The 16,885-nt window shown below is 37.2% G+C and overlaps 1 protein-coding gene across 1 annotated transcript in view; it reads left to right on the top strand.

Moving 5' to 3' along the window:
* cdh13 (cadherin 13, H-cadherin (heart)) overlaps positions 1-16,885 on the top strand; it is a 1,360,987-nt gene that overhangs the window by 218,964 nt on the left and 1,125,138 nt on the right. The window contains exon 2 of the mRNA XM_028810133.2: positions 15,984-16,095. Coding sequence (XP_028665966.2) covers positions 15,984-16,095 — 112 coding nt within the window. The remainder of the gene's footprint in view (positions 1-15,983; positions 16,096-16,885) is intronic.

The following is a 16,885-nucleotide window of genomic DNA, read 5'->3' as shown; positions in this document are numbered from 1 at the left end:
CGAGCTGTATGGACTGGGATTAAGAATTCAAAAGTACACTCTAGATTTACTTATTGGTTACTGATCAGTCTGACTAAACTGGGCATATGGGAATTTCGGTGGATTCTGATTAAATATAATACTGATTACAGTGTCTGCTGGGTCAGGTCACAGGGTGGGTTCGCAAAGAAATCAGCGCTTGATTTAACAAAGATATTGAGAAGCGGGGCTTTTCTACAGAGACTTTGTACTTTAAAACTTTTTACTTGACTTGTTAATCATTTTCTGTACTTTTTCTAATTCTGTACATAATTTTTCAGAATTGTTTGTACCTTTTTTGTCTTGTACAACCTTTAAATAAAAAAAAAAATCCTACAAAAAAAAAAAAAACCTTGCTGTGCTACCCATCCAAGACATGTTGAAATATAAGTAGTCAATATAGACCCCAGCATTAGGGTTTGTAGTGCAAACTGTATGTTTCTCTTATATGCCATTTGGAATGGGATTTGTAAAAGCAGTGTTAATGTTTGTGATGTCAAATCTATTGGAAAGACAAATTCCACGCATTTTATATCTAAAAATGTTTGTGATGCACCATTGTTTGGAATGACAGAGACATAGCAACCGGACAGACACACACACAGCACAGACACGTATCCTTTTATTAAGGTGTACATAATAATTGGAATAAAAAGAAAATGTTAGTGTCTAAACAGCTCCTCTTTTAACTGTTGTCTATACTTATTACAGTAAACTATATGCCTCTTGCAGCCTTCACTGCTTCATGTGCAACTGATATGCTTTTTTCACATGGCAAAAAGCAGCTCTTGAGTGTTCTGGAGAACAGTCATCACATCTTGGAAGTGCAGCTGGCCTGTGTGAAGGCAACTGATAACAGGCAGTTGAGTTTTTCCTAGTTTCATGTTATTTTCCTGAGGATGCCTGAATGTCAGTAATTTATGCTCAGTGGAGTAATTTATAGTTAATTTTTTCTGTGTTGCTTTGAGCAATGTTCTGGAAAAGACAAAATCGAAACCAAATAATGTACTGCATTAATGCCTTGGTAGCTGCACTTAGCATTATAAAGTGGAATATAGTTTTTATCATTTAAGCCCTTTTTCATGAAAAGGTTCATGGTATAAGTGGATATTTATGATGGTGTCTCTGGCTATGATTAAAATCAGCATCTACTTGACACTTATTAATGGCATGTGTCATATACTTTCATGGGCCTAATTTAGTCAAACCACTTAAAATATTTCGTATGTGCTTTTTAACAGTTAAAATATATTTACATTTTTGATGTGACACAGAAAATAATTTTATAAAATAGTCAAAAGCTAAAATCAAACAGTAGCCAAAAGTCATCTCAGACCAAGACCCAGAGTTCTGACCACCAAGTGTTTGGTTCTTTCTCAGGTCCTAGTGCATCATACAAAAATTAGCAGGCTGTAAAATCAAATTGACTAGTTTGCCTTTTAAGAAGACTTGAAAATGACGCACTTTGATAAAGGCATGTCAGCTCTGTAGCAGGTTAGATGTATACACTGCGGACTGTAGCAGCATTTATAAGCTAAACCTAAACCCATAATAATCCAAAAAAGCCAAACTATGTAAGAGATTACTATAACAAAAAATAATCAATTACAGAAGGAGATAGGTATTGGGTCCACCTAGATCAAGATTAATCCTATTTCTTTGTTAGGACAGCTGATCCAAATTCCTACTTTACAATGCTCCTCCTGCCCTTATTATTTCCAGATGTGTCATTGCCAATATCTCCCAACTCCAAGCTCAACAGGCTTATGTCCACTATGTCCAAAAAAGCCTTTTAAGTACTGGACTGGAGCTACTTCTAGAGGAAGGCCTGCTTACCAATTCTGGGACCAGAAAAGGTCTCTTGAACTCTTGAAATTATTCTTTCAGAATGTATACTGCAGTCCCCCATGTTCTTGCAATCCTGCACCCCAGCCTTCTACTAAAGGGCAAGGCAACGAACACCCCAAACGGCTCTCCTTTCCATCCTTATGGGGAACTGCTGTTCATGGTTCTTGGCATCTCCCACTGCCTCCACATTCAGTATTGGGGCATAGCAACAATGGCCCGTTTCTTACACTGCAATTATATTTGTTGACAGACCCCCTTTTACAACACGCAGTCTGATCCTGCTACTATACTTTATACCACAGTTGTACCCTAGTGGAAGTCTCATTATTACCTGGCTCACCACTCCAGTGACATGTAGAATGAAGAGTGTCAATATTATCTTGAGCTACACTGAATAGTCAGCTTTAAAAATTCACTATGCAGATTTCGTTCAGAGTTTTTGTCTAATTGTATATCTATTATAGGGTTTTGACATGCACAGATTCCAAATCTGAGGTTTATTTTTGTGTTTCATGCATCTTAACAAAGTTTTTAAAATGTTTATATTTTTCCATGACACCATTTTGTCTTTATCTCGAGTGCTGCCATTCTGTGCATCCAGTTACTATGATGTATACTCTGGTTGCTGGGGCTATGTTCACAGAGGTCATATGGTTCAAAGAGGTTCCCTATGTCCCTGCCATCTTGTACTCCAGTGGTTTTTGGCCAACTCAAGCCGTCATGTTTAATCTGAGTGTAATGGAGAAACCCTTGAATTACTTATAAAGACTTTTTTTTATTTTCTGCTTAATCCTCGTTCTTGTTTTTTGACTTTTTGATCGCATGTTGTTTCTGATACTGTTGGGTGTTTCTTATAGTTATTTGGGTTCTGATCACGAATATCACATTAAAATGTATTCATCACGTACCGTTTCAGAGAAAGTTTTGTCATTATTTTTTCTTATATTTGTATCCAAACGTTTTCGCTCCAAGTGACTTATCAACAACGGTTTGTGCAGCCTGGGCATGTCCAGGCATGGAATCAGGAAAAAGGTTGGAAGCTGTTCTGTGGAAGTTGACATCCTGGGCATGTCTGGGGAGGTCTGAACGAGCTTGACGCTGTCTCAGCATGCTATAAAGGTGGCTTGCATACACCGATCCTGCTCATTTGGTTAATATACAGTAGATAGTCAGTGTGTATGTATAGTATCAGTATAGTAAAGTGTAGTATCTGTAGCAATATAACAGTAAGTAAGCTTGATGCTATAGACATATTGGTGTCGGGCGATATGTCTCGTCAATGTCGTAACAGCCGTGATACATTCTGCTATATCTGTGGCAAATATACACTTGCGCCTCAGAGACGTTGGATGACTGCTCTTGTGAAGAAAGCTTATCATTTGTAGTTCAGCTGCAAAATTGGTGATCAAGACAAGGAATGGGCGCCTCACATTTGTTGTATGACATGTGCTGTCAGTCTGAGAGCCTGGCTCAGAGGCACTCGAAAGACGATGCCGTTTGCTGTTCCGATGATATGGCGAGAACAGAAAGACCATGTGACAGACTATTACTTCTGTTTGACTAATGTTTCCAGTTTCTCTGCCAAAAACAAGAAGTCAATTGAATATCCTAATCTGCCTTCAGCAATGAGACCCGTGCCACATGACGACAGTCTTCCAATTTCAAAACCACCAGAGGATTGGACCTTAGACGAACCAGATGAAGAAACTGCAATGCAGGGTACTGACAGTGACATTGACCCGGATTTTGAACCGAGCTCATCAGGCGATCCACATCTGATAACACAGTCCGAATTGAACGATTTGGTCAGAAATTTGGGTCTGTCAAAAGCAAAAGCCGAGCTGCTGGGTTCAAGACTGCAGGAATGGTGTTTGCTGTCATCAGGTACGAAAATTTCTGTGTATCGAGGCCGACATCATGATATAACCAAATTTTTTGCACAAGTCGACAGTCTCTGTTTCTGTTGTGACATTGAAGGATTGTTCTCGGCCTTGGGTTGTGATCACAACCCGGAAGAGTGGCGTCTCTTCATTGATTCGTCAATGTTAAGCCTGAAAGCTGTTCTGCTACACAATGGCAACGTTTATCCTTCAGTACCTGTTGGCTATGCAGCACACATGAAAGAAGCGTATGAGAATATGGAACTGTTGCTGAAGCACGTCCAGTATAGCAGGTACAACTGGAATATCTGTGGAGATCTTAAAGTCGTTGCTCTGTTACTAGGACTGCAGCTCGGCTATACAAAGTACTGTTGTTTCATCTGTGAATGGGACAGCCATCCCAAAAAGTCACACTATTCTTGACAGAACTGGCCACTCTGTAAAATGTTAGTTCCAGGACAGAAAAATGACACATGAATCGCTTGACGACACGGCAAAGATATTTTTGCCTACTCTTCACATAAAACTGGGACTCATGAAGAATTTCTTGAAAGCACTGAACAAGGAAGGCGAAGGTTTCCGTTATTTAAGACAGATGTTCCCAAGAATAACTTACGCCAAGATCAAAGAGGGTATTTTTGTTGGCCCCCAGATCTGACATGTTATGAGTGACAAGCGGTTTGAAGATATGTTATTTGGGCCGGAAAAAATTGCCTGGAAAGCCTTCAAAGACGTTGTTGACAATTTTCTGGGCAATTACAGAGCCCCAAACTACATTCAGCTGGTAGACAAACTTCTCAAAGCATAAAAGACAATGAAGTGCAACATGTCACTCAAGATTAATTTCCTCCACTCACACTTGGACTTCTTCCCCTACAATGGAGAAACGATACCAGGGCAACTGGAATCCTGGGTTTAGTTTTAGTTCTCTCTAAAAAATCATTTTGATCTCATATTAACGAAACTGCTACAAATCTTGTCTCATGTTCTCCTTTTGGTTATTTTCATTTAAAATACTATCTCCCAACTTCAACATAATACCCTATGAAATTTCATGGAAACTTGCTTTGGTCTTGCTTGGACATTAAAATGTAGAGTACTACTATAGTCTTGAGCCAACATTTCTTTTATTCTCCTATCTCAAGGACTCTAGCGTACATCACAGATTCTAAAGAGCGGAAGAGCCATTTGTGTTATGATACAATTCTCTATTATTTGAAGCATTATCTCACAGGCTGGTCTTTTTTCTTAAAGCATGTTGTTAAATAACAGTTTTTTCCTATCTAATTACCTGAAGTCCCGTTCAACAGGCTTGGAAGGTTTGCTCAATTTTTTCATTTCTGATTGAGTGGCTGACACACTACTTCAGTTTGACCAAGTCAATTAACTTAGGGTTCATCATATACGATGGAAATTCTGAGGTCTGGCCAAAGGCAGTTTGTAGATTAATTGTTCACATAGCTCACTCTGTATTCCCCCTGCTTTTTTAAATTGAATGATTAATCTAAAAATGAACATTACACGTGTATTGACTAGAGTGAAATCTGAAAACCACTGTAAAGTTTATTTCAAGGTTAATTAAAATTGTTGCTCGTGTGATCTGTGGTTTTGTTGACTAATCAACAAGGAAAAGAGACTACATTTTTTACATGTTTCATTGATTACTCTGTGTATATATATATAATTTAGCGATTTTTGTACTCTCCATGAAAGGCTCTATATACAAAAAAAATCAATTGATTTGATTGTATTTTTGTTTCCAACAAAATTCATTTATTATTTTATACTATAATTTGTATTTTTCATTTTTTAGACCTTGTTAAGAACTTTTTTTCCAGACTATTTTTCTGAACATTTTACCTTCTCTGAACTTTCTTCAAGTTCAGCAATGCTTAATTGGTGAGGTTAAAAGTGAAGGACTGCATTAGGACTGAAACCACATACACAGAAGCTGCTAATATTTCTTGTGGCTTCTTAAGGAAGACTAAAATGATTCTTTTCCAAACCAAGATAACTGACTTGACATTTTGAATGGGCCTTCAGATTTAACTGTTCTCTGCTCCAACCAGTTATGTCACTGCTTTCTTGTCAGATAGGCATTTTATCAAAAGATTCACTTTTTAAGCCGCCAGAACATTTTTCTTTATTACCAGTACCTGTATAAGAAAGATCACAGCATACTCAGATAAAAATGTAACTGTCTCTGAGTAAATCCAACAAAGGAATGTTTATAAGAAAATTAATTTCTTCTCACTAAAATCAGCAGAACCTATTTATTTATTTATTTGATGTTCCCAGCACTCCAGTGTTGCTGTACTACCATCAATTTATTTCAGTGCCAGAAGAGCACAAGTATGCTTTGTCAGTGAACACCATTTGATTCTGTAAAGTAACGTCTCTTATTGGCCACACAACTAATGTTTGAAAGTGCTTTATGGGAATCATTTTAAAATGTTGGAAAACTCAGGATTTAGACAAGGAAGCAAAGGTATCACTAATCACACTATCAAGCATGTTTAGATTACTTTTCAATGGAATTTTCTGAATGAATCCCACACACATTGTCTTTATCAATTGTACACTGGGCCATATAAATAAAGCCAGTCATTTGCCATCATGAGAGTGGCAGTCATAAAGGAAATAAAGTTGACTACAAAGCTTGTAGTAAAAGCAGCTTAGCTATTGTACCAAGCAGCCTTCAAGATTCCCCTGTGAATAGAACTATAAACTCATTTTCTAGCAAGAACTGTTGAACTATTTCCTAACAATAACTTTTCATGTGCCTGTATCAAAAGTAGGTGAATGAAACTTTAGTCTTCTTCTGACTTGTTCCTACTGACCTTCTTCCCTCTCCTCTCTACAGCATATCTCCACCTCTCCAAGGTATCCTCAACCTGCTCCCTACTATCGCTACAGATCACAATGTCATCAGCAAACATCATAGTCCATGGGGACCCCTGTCTAATCTTGTCTTTCAACCTGTCCATCACCATTGCAAATAAGAAAGGGCTCAGAGCCAATCCCTGATGTAATCCCACCTCCACCTTGAATGCATCCATCACTCCTACTGCAGACCTCACAGTCACACTTCCCTCGTACATATCCTGTAAAACTCTTAGATACTTCTCTGCCACTCCCGACTTCCTCATACAATACCACAACTCCTCTCGATGCACCCTGTCATATGTTTTCCCCAGGTCCACAAAGATGTAATGCAACTCCTTCTGGCCTTCTCTATACTACTCCATCAACACCCTCAGAACAAACATCGCATCTGTGGTGCTCTTCCTTGGCATGAAACCATACTGCTGCTCACTAATCATCACCTCACGTCTTAACCTAGCTTCCAGTACTCTTTCCCATAACTTCATGCTGTGGCCCATCAATTTTATCCCCCTGTAGTTACTACAGTCCTGCACATTCCCCCTATTCTTAAATATCGGCACTAGTACACTTCTTCTCCACTCCTCAGACATCCTCTCACTTTCCAAGATTCCATTAAACAATCTGGTTACAAACTCCACTGCCATCTCTCCTAAACACCTCCATGCTTCCACAAGTATGTCATCTGGACCAACGGCTTTTCCATTCTTCATCCTCTTCATAGCTGTCCTTACTTCCTCCTTGCTAATCCGTTGCACTTCCTGATTCACTATTTCCACATCATCCAACCTCTTCTCTCTCTCGTTCTCTTCATTCATAAGAATCTCGAAGTACTCTTTCCATCTGCTCAACACACTCTCCTCGCTTGTGAGAACGTTTCCATCTTCATGGTTTATTACAATAACCTGCTGCACATCTTTCCCAGCTCGGTCCCTCTGTCAAGCCAATCGGTACAGGTCCTTTTCTTCCTCCTTAGTTTCCAACCTCTCACACAACTCATCATACCCTTTTTCTTTAGCCTTCGACACCTCTCTCTTCATCTTGCATCTTATCTCGTTGTACTCTTGTCTACTTTCTGCATCTCTCTGACTGTCCCACTTCTTCAATGCCATCCTCTTCCTCTGTATACTCTCCTGCACTTTTACATTCCACAACCAGGTTTTCTTTTCCTCCTTCCTCTGTCCAGATGTCTCGCAAAGCACCCTTCTTGCTGTCACCCTTACTACATCCGCTGTAGTTTCCCAACTGTCTGGTATTTTTTCACTGCCACCCAGTGCCTGTGTCACCTTCTCCCAAAACTCAATCTTGCAGTCCTCCTTTTTCAAATTCCACCATTTGATCCTTGGCTCTGCCCTCACTCTCTTCCTCTTCTTGATCTCCAACGTCATCCTACAGATCACTATTCTATGCTGCTTAACCACACTTTCCCCTGCCACCACTTTGCAGTCTTCAATCCCCTTCAGATTGACTCTTTTGCATAGGATGTAATCTACCTGTGTGCATCTTCCTCCACTCTTGTACGTCACCCTATGTTCCTCCCTCTTCTTAAAATATGTATTCACCGCAACCATGTCCATCCTTTTGCCAAAATCCACTATCCTCTGACCTTCTTCATTCCTCTCCTTGACACTATACCTACCCATCACCTCCTCGTCTCCTCTGTTCCCTTCACCAACATGTCCATTGAAATCCGCTCCAATCACCACTTTCTGTCCCTTGGGTACACTGTTCATCACTTCATCCATCTCGCTCCAGAAATCTTCGTTCTCATCCATTGCACACCCAACTTGCAGGGCATATGCACTGACAACATTCTTCATCACACCTCCAATTTCCAGCTTCATAATTATTACTCTGTCTAACACTCTTTTCACCTCCAAAACACTCTTGACATATTGTTCCTTCAGAACAATACTCCATTTCTCCTCCTATCCACACCATGATACAACAATTTGAATCCACCTCCGATCCACCTGGCCTTACTCCCCTTCCATTTAGTTTCTTGCACACACAATATATCAACCATATCCATCATATCAGCTAACTCTCTCCCCTTACCAGCCATACTGCCAACATTTAAAGTTCCTACCCTCAGTTCCACTTCTCTTTACCTTCCTCCTCTCCTCCTGCCTGCGGACACGTCTCCCCCTTCTTCTTCTTCTCCTTCTTCTTCTTCTTCTTCGGCCAACAGTAGCCCAATTTCTGCCAGCACCCTGTTAACTAACAGTACTGGTGGCGGTTTTTGTTATCCCAGGGCTCGACTGATCCGGTATGGAAATTTGTATTTTTGTCCGCATATTGATTTGGCAAAATTTTACACCGGATGCCCTTCCTGACATAACCCTCTCCATTTATCAGGGCTTTGGACCAGCACAAAGAAACACACTGGTTTGTGCATCCCTTGTGTCTGGGTTCGCTAAATGAAACTTTAGTACTTAAAGGTAATAATAGCAAATGCTTACCTGCAAGCACAGGCAGTATGGCATAGTGGTTAAGGCTTTGGACTTCAAACCCTGAGGTTGTGAGTTCAAATTCTGCTGCTAACACTGTGTGACCATGATCAAGTCACCTGCCTATGCTCCAGTTAGAAAAAAAAATAGCAAAAAATGTATCTGTTAAATGTTGTAAGTCACTTTGGATAAGGGTGCTAGCCAAAATAAATACATGTAAATGTACTTAGATGAGCCACTCTCGCATGTCATACTCTTTTGAAAGACATATTTTAAATTATTAACCTTACCACTATGGCAAATAACATTCTGAAGTACAGTTTTATTTACATTGATTTATTTAGTTATTATTATTTGAAGTACAGTAGTATTATTACTGTAGTTTATTCATTCATCTATTCTCTCTACAGAATTTTAAAGGGATCATGCTGCTAGTATAGGTAAAGGGTCCTTTTCAAGGCAATCTAACTGTCTCCAATCAACGAAATATGCACACTTTTTAAATAAAATAAGAGTAACAGAACATTCTCAAATGCACTATATCCAATTCAGTGTTACTGTAGGAAAGAGACAATTCTAATTGGGAATAAGACAGGAACCAACCTTGGATGGGGTACTAGTCCACTGCAGAGCTCACTCAAATTGGCCAGTCTAGATTTTCCCAATAACCGAATATGCTTCTTCTTGGAATGTGTTGGGGGAAACACCTACATACCTGGGTTGATCTTGCGGTTTCCATACAGACAGAAGATTTGACATGGAAGTTCACGCTTGCAACCACTGTGCCACCATGAGATTCGGAGTAGAGCATCAAGGAGAAGAATAAAAGTCAAGATAATACAGGAATATTTGTTTCCAGACTTCTAGCTATCAATTGACTCCACTGACTTTGAGTTAATTGGATATTGTGTTACAGATTCAATAATGTGCAGTTAGTTCCACATTTAGCCACTTGCCCTCATATACAGTCAGTGGCGGCTTGCGTATAGGCACTGTGGAACTGCAGCACCCCCTATTTCCACTTGATATTATCGATAGCATTTAATATAATGAGTCCTTTTTTCTTTAATTCTTTCTTTATACTTGTACAATATATAATCCTTAAGCTTAATGTCAGCAGCCATCCCCCAGTTTATGAAAAAGATACAAAAATCTTTGTATGGAACTGTGCGCTTCACAGTTCCAGCGGCGTGGTGTTTGGCTGTTGTGCGCATGTGCACATAGGAAGCAGCACGCGAGGCTGCGAGAGAGAGAGAGCACTGTCGCTCCTGCAGTGCCGACCCCTGCTTTCAATGGAGAAAAATTTCCTCAGCTGTCATCCAGAGATCAAGGAGAAAATTATTGATCTTTTCGCGCAAATTAAAACAAGAAGAATGGATTTCATTTTTAAATGAATAGATCAAGCTTGAACTGTAACAATTTAGGATATAGTAAGTAAGAAATGTTTGATTTTGTTCTTTTAGGATTTTATCAAGTTTCTGAATAAACTTTCTTTTTATACATGTTTGTTTCCTTTTACACAATTTTAAAACAAAGGCTAAAAATTTTCTGGAGCAGCACCCCCACTAATTTTAACTATGAGCCGCCACTGTATACAGTAATGAAAAAGACACTGATGCATAACTGTTACATGTACATTTAAAGACATAAGTAGGAAAACAGCCAAATACAGTCATAGGTTTTATTTCTTAAGATAGCTTTTCCCTACTTTGATGTTGTCAGAAGAAATGCTACCATAAATGATCTTACATTTCGTAAACAACCTAGAAGCAAAATAATGAATATATAATATAGTATTTTTTTCAAAGTATAACTTATTTTTACATTTCCTATTGACAATACACATTTTCAATCACAAATTGTTAAACTCTAATTGAAAATAATTTACAGTTAAAAAAATAAAACACCTTGCAAGATTAACAAAAGTAAACGTACTGTATATGCATACATATGTACCCAACAGGGGAGGTCCATAGTCTATGCCAAAAGAAACAGAGGGTGAAGAACTAGTGCCACCAGGGGAAGTGCTAATCATGTGGCACCTGGTTTTCATGAAGTCACTTAGGACCCCAGAAGTGATTCTTACTGGGTAACCATAAACAGTCATGAGACCAGGTTTTATAGAGCCTTTAATCCTGTGGGCTAGAAGAGATTAGAATTTAGAGGCAATGGCAGGCTGGCAGGCTCTTCTGCTGGAAGGAATGAAGATTATAGAAAGGTAGACATTGATGGTTATTTAGGTGAGCAGGGTATTATAGTTGGTAGTATAGTGGGATAGAAAGTCATTTAATTTGTTAGTACTTTAGCTGTTTCTGTAACTGGATAACATACAGCGAGAGAAGCATCATGGTGGCACTCTCCTAAAACAATTCAGGGACCAGAGATGAAATGTTATCCTATTCACTGTCTATGCATATTTGGTGCTCTCCCCAACATAATTATAAGCTAATTTGGCTAATTTGTACATTTTGAATGCTGAAAACTTTATATATTCTATGGGTCTAAACTACATCCTAGGCTGTAATTGCCTGAACCTCCACAATGCATTTTGGTCATTAGAGACCCTCTACAGCCCTTGCTGAATGCTGTTAGCTTCCTAAGACAGCAGAAAATTGTTATAATTGATCCAGTGCACTCTGCAGTAAGCAGCTTGAAAAGATCTTCTTGAAAATACTTTAAGAAACTCCTTCATCTATTGTGCAGGCGTTTAATTTGTGCAGGAGAGGATGAGTGTGTTTATAGATCAATAGATTGATAGGTGCTAGGGACTGTTGACTGAATAGAAGAATGTAGAAAATAACAGTTTTTCTTAATTTTGCAAAAAGATGTTAATGTCATTTTTCCTTTTCTTCTTCTTCTTCTTGAGCAATACATTACTCTTGGCAAAATTAAGACATGTTCACTAAACTTTCTTGTTATTATTATTGAGTATATCTTTTTATTTATAGATAAGTTGTGCCTGTAAATAACATATGCACGCTTTGAATAAGACACAGAAGATGTCTAAAAATAGTCTAATGGGGAAAAAACTATTTTCACCTGCAGTGTAGGAAACTAACGGAAAATGTTGTATCAATGAGGAACCTTGAAGTTTTGGGAATATTAAATATAACACTTTAAAAAATAAATGCATTAATACAGCATACTGCTAATTGCATTAATTACACATGATTGAAGCTGTCACTTTTTGGTTTTTCTTTTAGCATAAATAAATTATTCATTTTTTTCATTGAAGAAGAGTACTTTTTAAAGTGTATTTTCCTGTTTTTTCTGTTTACTTAGCCTTGATGGATGTGTTACATAAGTGTGAAACATAAAGTAATAAATGGGGAAAATTCTGAAGGGTATACATAAACCACATGTACAGAGCATACATGTGTGCATTGTACACTAAATATGACCTAGAAAGTGCCATTACTGTGGTATTCCATATTCAGGAATACTATCATTTTGTAATTTCATGGGGGCATTACAGGATATTTTTCTATTAACTGCTCCCCTTTTCAAATATGTTATACATTATCTATCCATCCATCCATTATCCAACCCACTATATCCTAACTACAGGTTCACGGGAGTCTGCTGGAGCCAATCCCAGCCAACACAGGGCGCAAGGCAGGAAACAAACCCCGGGCAGGGAGCCAGCCCATTACATTATCTATGCTAGTTTCTATTTTTCCTTAAGATTACCCTTTTGAAGACATTTCCTGTAGTATGTTAAAGTATTTTAAGAAAATTGGGCTATTGTAAATCATCATCAAGAAAACATTACCAGACTCCATACTTTTTGTACCCCCTGAACTGGTGCAATTGTTAATGCCTAACATGGTTCAAGGTCAGTGGGAAGGATTCCTAAATTGTATATGATCAAGAAACATGATCAGCATGCAGGATGACCATGTCAATTGTGTTTTACTGCATCTATCTTGTAGATTTCAAGATAGTCGTCCATGATTGCTGTGTGATGAAGTTTGACTCTCTTCATGTCTACATTGTCTATATAAGAAGTCTGCCTTTGTTTCTAAAAAAATACTTTTAGCATTGATTAAAAACTTTCAAGTAACATGCATTATTTAGTGTACTATTGAATTACACTGCTGTTATGATGTGTGTTAAGGGTCCATGGGTATGTGCAGGTTTAAACTTAAAACAGTGTGTTTCTGGTTCTTTGGATGTGGCTGCTGGGTGTTCAATGTGGATTAATGTGGTTAATAGCCAGCTGATTGGTACAGCTGTCCAACATTGGCACTACACAGATTGTAATTAGGATGCTGCATCCACAAGGAGTACAAAAGGAGCCTGAGTGGGCTAGAAGTGGAATGCATGGAAAAAACAAGTTGCAAGAAAAGGAAAGCAGAAGCAGGAGTGTGAACCAGCACAGACAAAAGGAGGCAGACCGGTCAGTGGCCCAACAAAGGAAGCAAGAGGAATGGTGCTCTAGGGGCAGGTTGTGACTGAGTGCATGACAGTATAATGGAGGTCTGGCTCCAAGCATCCCAGCATCCTGGCTAAGGTGGCTGGGATGAGTTTTGGAGAGAGAGACCACAGCTATTGGCGTGTCAGCCTGGCTACAAGATCTGAGAAGGGTGATCTGGGGAGATGATGGAGAAAGATTCAGGCAGGAAGCTGGCAGAAGGTTAGGAACTCAATGGCTGACCATTTTATATTTGGATTTTAAGTTGTTTATTGCTTTTTTCTTTTATTCTGCCACAATGAACACTGTTTTTTATTATGGATTATTTGTTTGGTTTTTTTGAGTGTAGACTGCACTGGATTTTCTTTGAACTGATTTGTTCAAATGAAACCACTTTGCACATTTGCACCTTCTCTTGCTGTTCTGTGTTGTCATTTGTTCTAATATGTGCCCAGTTTACATTTATCGATGTCTCGTTTCCAAGAGGAGTATTGTAGTTGGCAGGCAACCCAGACATCTCAACTGTATTCTTTAGTATTTCCTTAATTTAAGTAAGGAATTAAACTTGATGATATGATTTTGTGGTTATATTAGTAAAAAAACTCTCCAATAGACTAATGTCATATTTAGATTTGTTTTGTGCCTAATACAGAAGAGATCTGTAACAGCGCCAACCCCCGACCCCAAATATATATATCGAACTTCCTTAATTTTGGATTATCTAAAGAAAAACATAGTCTGGATTTGAAGTTTCCAGTCCGCCTGATGAATATGATGAATAATGTAGGTCCATTTTTTTTAACATGAAGAATTCTTCAACTTGCAGTACAAATGTGGTAGATAAATAACACAACAGATAGATAACAATGAACTCATAATTTGTATATATTGAAAATTTACAAGTGGCCGTCTTAAATTATATTAGAAGCAAGGCTTGTTGACTGGCATGTTTAAAATTAACTGTTTTAAATTATTTTTCTTTAATATTTTATCTTTGGTTGTTAATATTCATTTCATTTGACACTTTACATATTTATCTGAAGTCCACCTGTAATCTGCTTCACTTAACAGTACCATAATTTACTGTGAAATAAGATTAGTACTATGAATAATACTAGTGGAAGACTGGCTGTTTAAGGTGTCATTTGCCTCTACAGGAGACACATACTGTAAATTATTATATTTTAAAATGGCAATGCCTTGATTAATTACAGTCTTGTGCAGGTTCTTTTATGGATGTACAGTAATACTTGTTTAATATTTATGTTTTGGTCACTTTGAAATTTACTGTATACAATAGATAGAGTAAACATATCTATCTATCTATCTATCTATCTATCTATCTATCTATCTATCTATCTATCTATCTATCTATCTATCTATCTTAAATTATGGATTTTTGTAGTGGCCAGCAAGTGTTATAACTAGTAAATATATTAGTCTTATCACCTCTATTGAAATCTCCATCTGACCACTGTGTGGAGTTAATATATTCTCCAAATGTCAGTTTTCTCCAGATACTAAAACTTCTTCTCAACGTTATGCATTTTTGCTTAATTAAAGATGCTAAATGCAACCCATACTAGTGAGTGCGCTTGTGTGCCCTTTAAAAGTCAATGGTTCTACCCAGATATGGTTTCAGCTTTGTACCCATTTCCCACTCCAACCTAGTAATGGACAGAACATATTAAAAATAAATACACCAAAACTAAAGCAAACCTTAAGCAAGCTGAGTTTGTTGTCCTGGTATCTTTTGCAGATGTTTATTATCTTGAAATGATTGTAACTATTGAATGAAAGAATATGTTATAAAACCACAAGATAATACAAGAAACATAAGTGTCTCTGTATAATCTGAAAATGTCAAGTGGCTAGCAGTTTGTCTGTTCTTACTTCCTTTCTATACTTGGTGGGCTTTGCAATAATCTTAAATTTAAAAGTTAAGGTTTCTACAATGAATACTGGAGACATCAATTAGAATTTACCAAATAATAAGATTTTTAATTCTACACTTCAAAAACAATAGAGAGAAATTTGCCCTTAAATTTGACAACTGACTGCAACAAACAATCAGATAAGGAATATACTTCAAACCTCATTTTACCTTTGTTTAGGCCAATTAAAGAAAGTACTCAACATGTAGATGCATTCTACAATATACTGTATAAGAAATCTTACATATAGTTGCAACTAAGTGATTAAATATGTATATATTTAATATATTATATATATTAATTTAATTTAATATATTAATATAATATATTTTGATGAACTTGTTTGTAATTTTTCCTACACTGTTTGAGTATGTGTGGTGACGTCACCATTGTCTAGTTTTCTACTTGTGTTTCAGACAGGGTTTGTACCCAGTATCATTAAGAAAGAGAGCCTGAGGTGTCCTTTAATATATTTAGTTAGACCTATTTGCATGAAATGAAGATATGAAAGACAATCTGATTTTCCATCATTAAGAAATTCTCTTTGCTTTTTCAGGTCATTCTGGTAATTAAAGCACAGGACACTGAATGCATACCAGGATTTCAGGTGAAAACCTATCAATTAGAATATGACTTGGGATTCAGGAAGGAAGAAGGACTACTGAAAGGTAATATGCTGATTTTTGACATGTCAAAAGGGTTCTAGTGGTAAAAAGGAAATGAACTGACATTTCAATAATCAGTTGTTCAGTTGAGATAAATATTCACTTACATCGCCTTTCTTCAATTAACACAAATGTGAGGGACGTGATATGTAAGTGACCCTTTCAAAACTGGCATGGAGTAGGTGGATTTAAATTGAACATTTTAGTCACTGTAATTAAGACAATGTGTAAGGATGTGCCCTTTACAGCTTTTATCAGAAAAGTGGAACAAAAGGATAGAAAAAAACAACAAAATGAAAGGTATAATCTAACGTTAACATTTTTTACAGTTTTTTTTTTGCAAAAATAAAAATGCAATTATTCTATTCTCTAATCATTCTATTTGAAAAGTATTTTATGAAATAGCTAGCAATTGGTGCCAAATGACAGCTTATTTATTTTTCTTACCACTCGTGATATTTTAAATTTTTAATGTCTTTAATTAAGGCAAATATTGGTACAATTCTCAAATGTTTTTTTAAATATTTTAGAAGTGAACACTGTAAGAAATGTTGTATTTCCTTTGCAAACATTGCACAATTTCAAACTAAGGATTCCAGTCAATTCAAAAATTATTTGAATTTAAAGTATATGCTAATTTGCTACATTTAGTAAGCTATAATTATATTCCTAATGTAAATTCCATAAAATCCAAAGAATGCATTAGCTTTTTTTTACATTGAGATTTCCTGCAAATTGTCCTATATTTGTGCTTTGCCTCTATTCTTGTACATTCTCTGTTCTTCGGGATTTG

The sequence above is a fragment of the Erpetoichthys calabaricus genome, chromosome 9 (assembly GCF_900747795.2).
Source record: "Erpetoichthys calabaricus chromosome 9, fErpCal1.3, whole genome shotgun sequence".
Lineage (NCBI taxonomy): Eukaryota > Metazoa > Chordata > Cladistia > Polypteriformes > Polypteridae > Erpetoichthys > Erpetoichthys calabaricus.
This window is presented reverse-complemented; position numbering and strand designations above follow the sequence as displayed.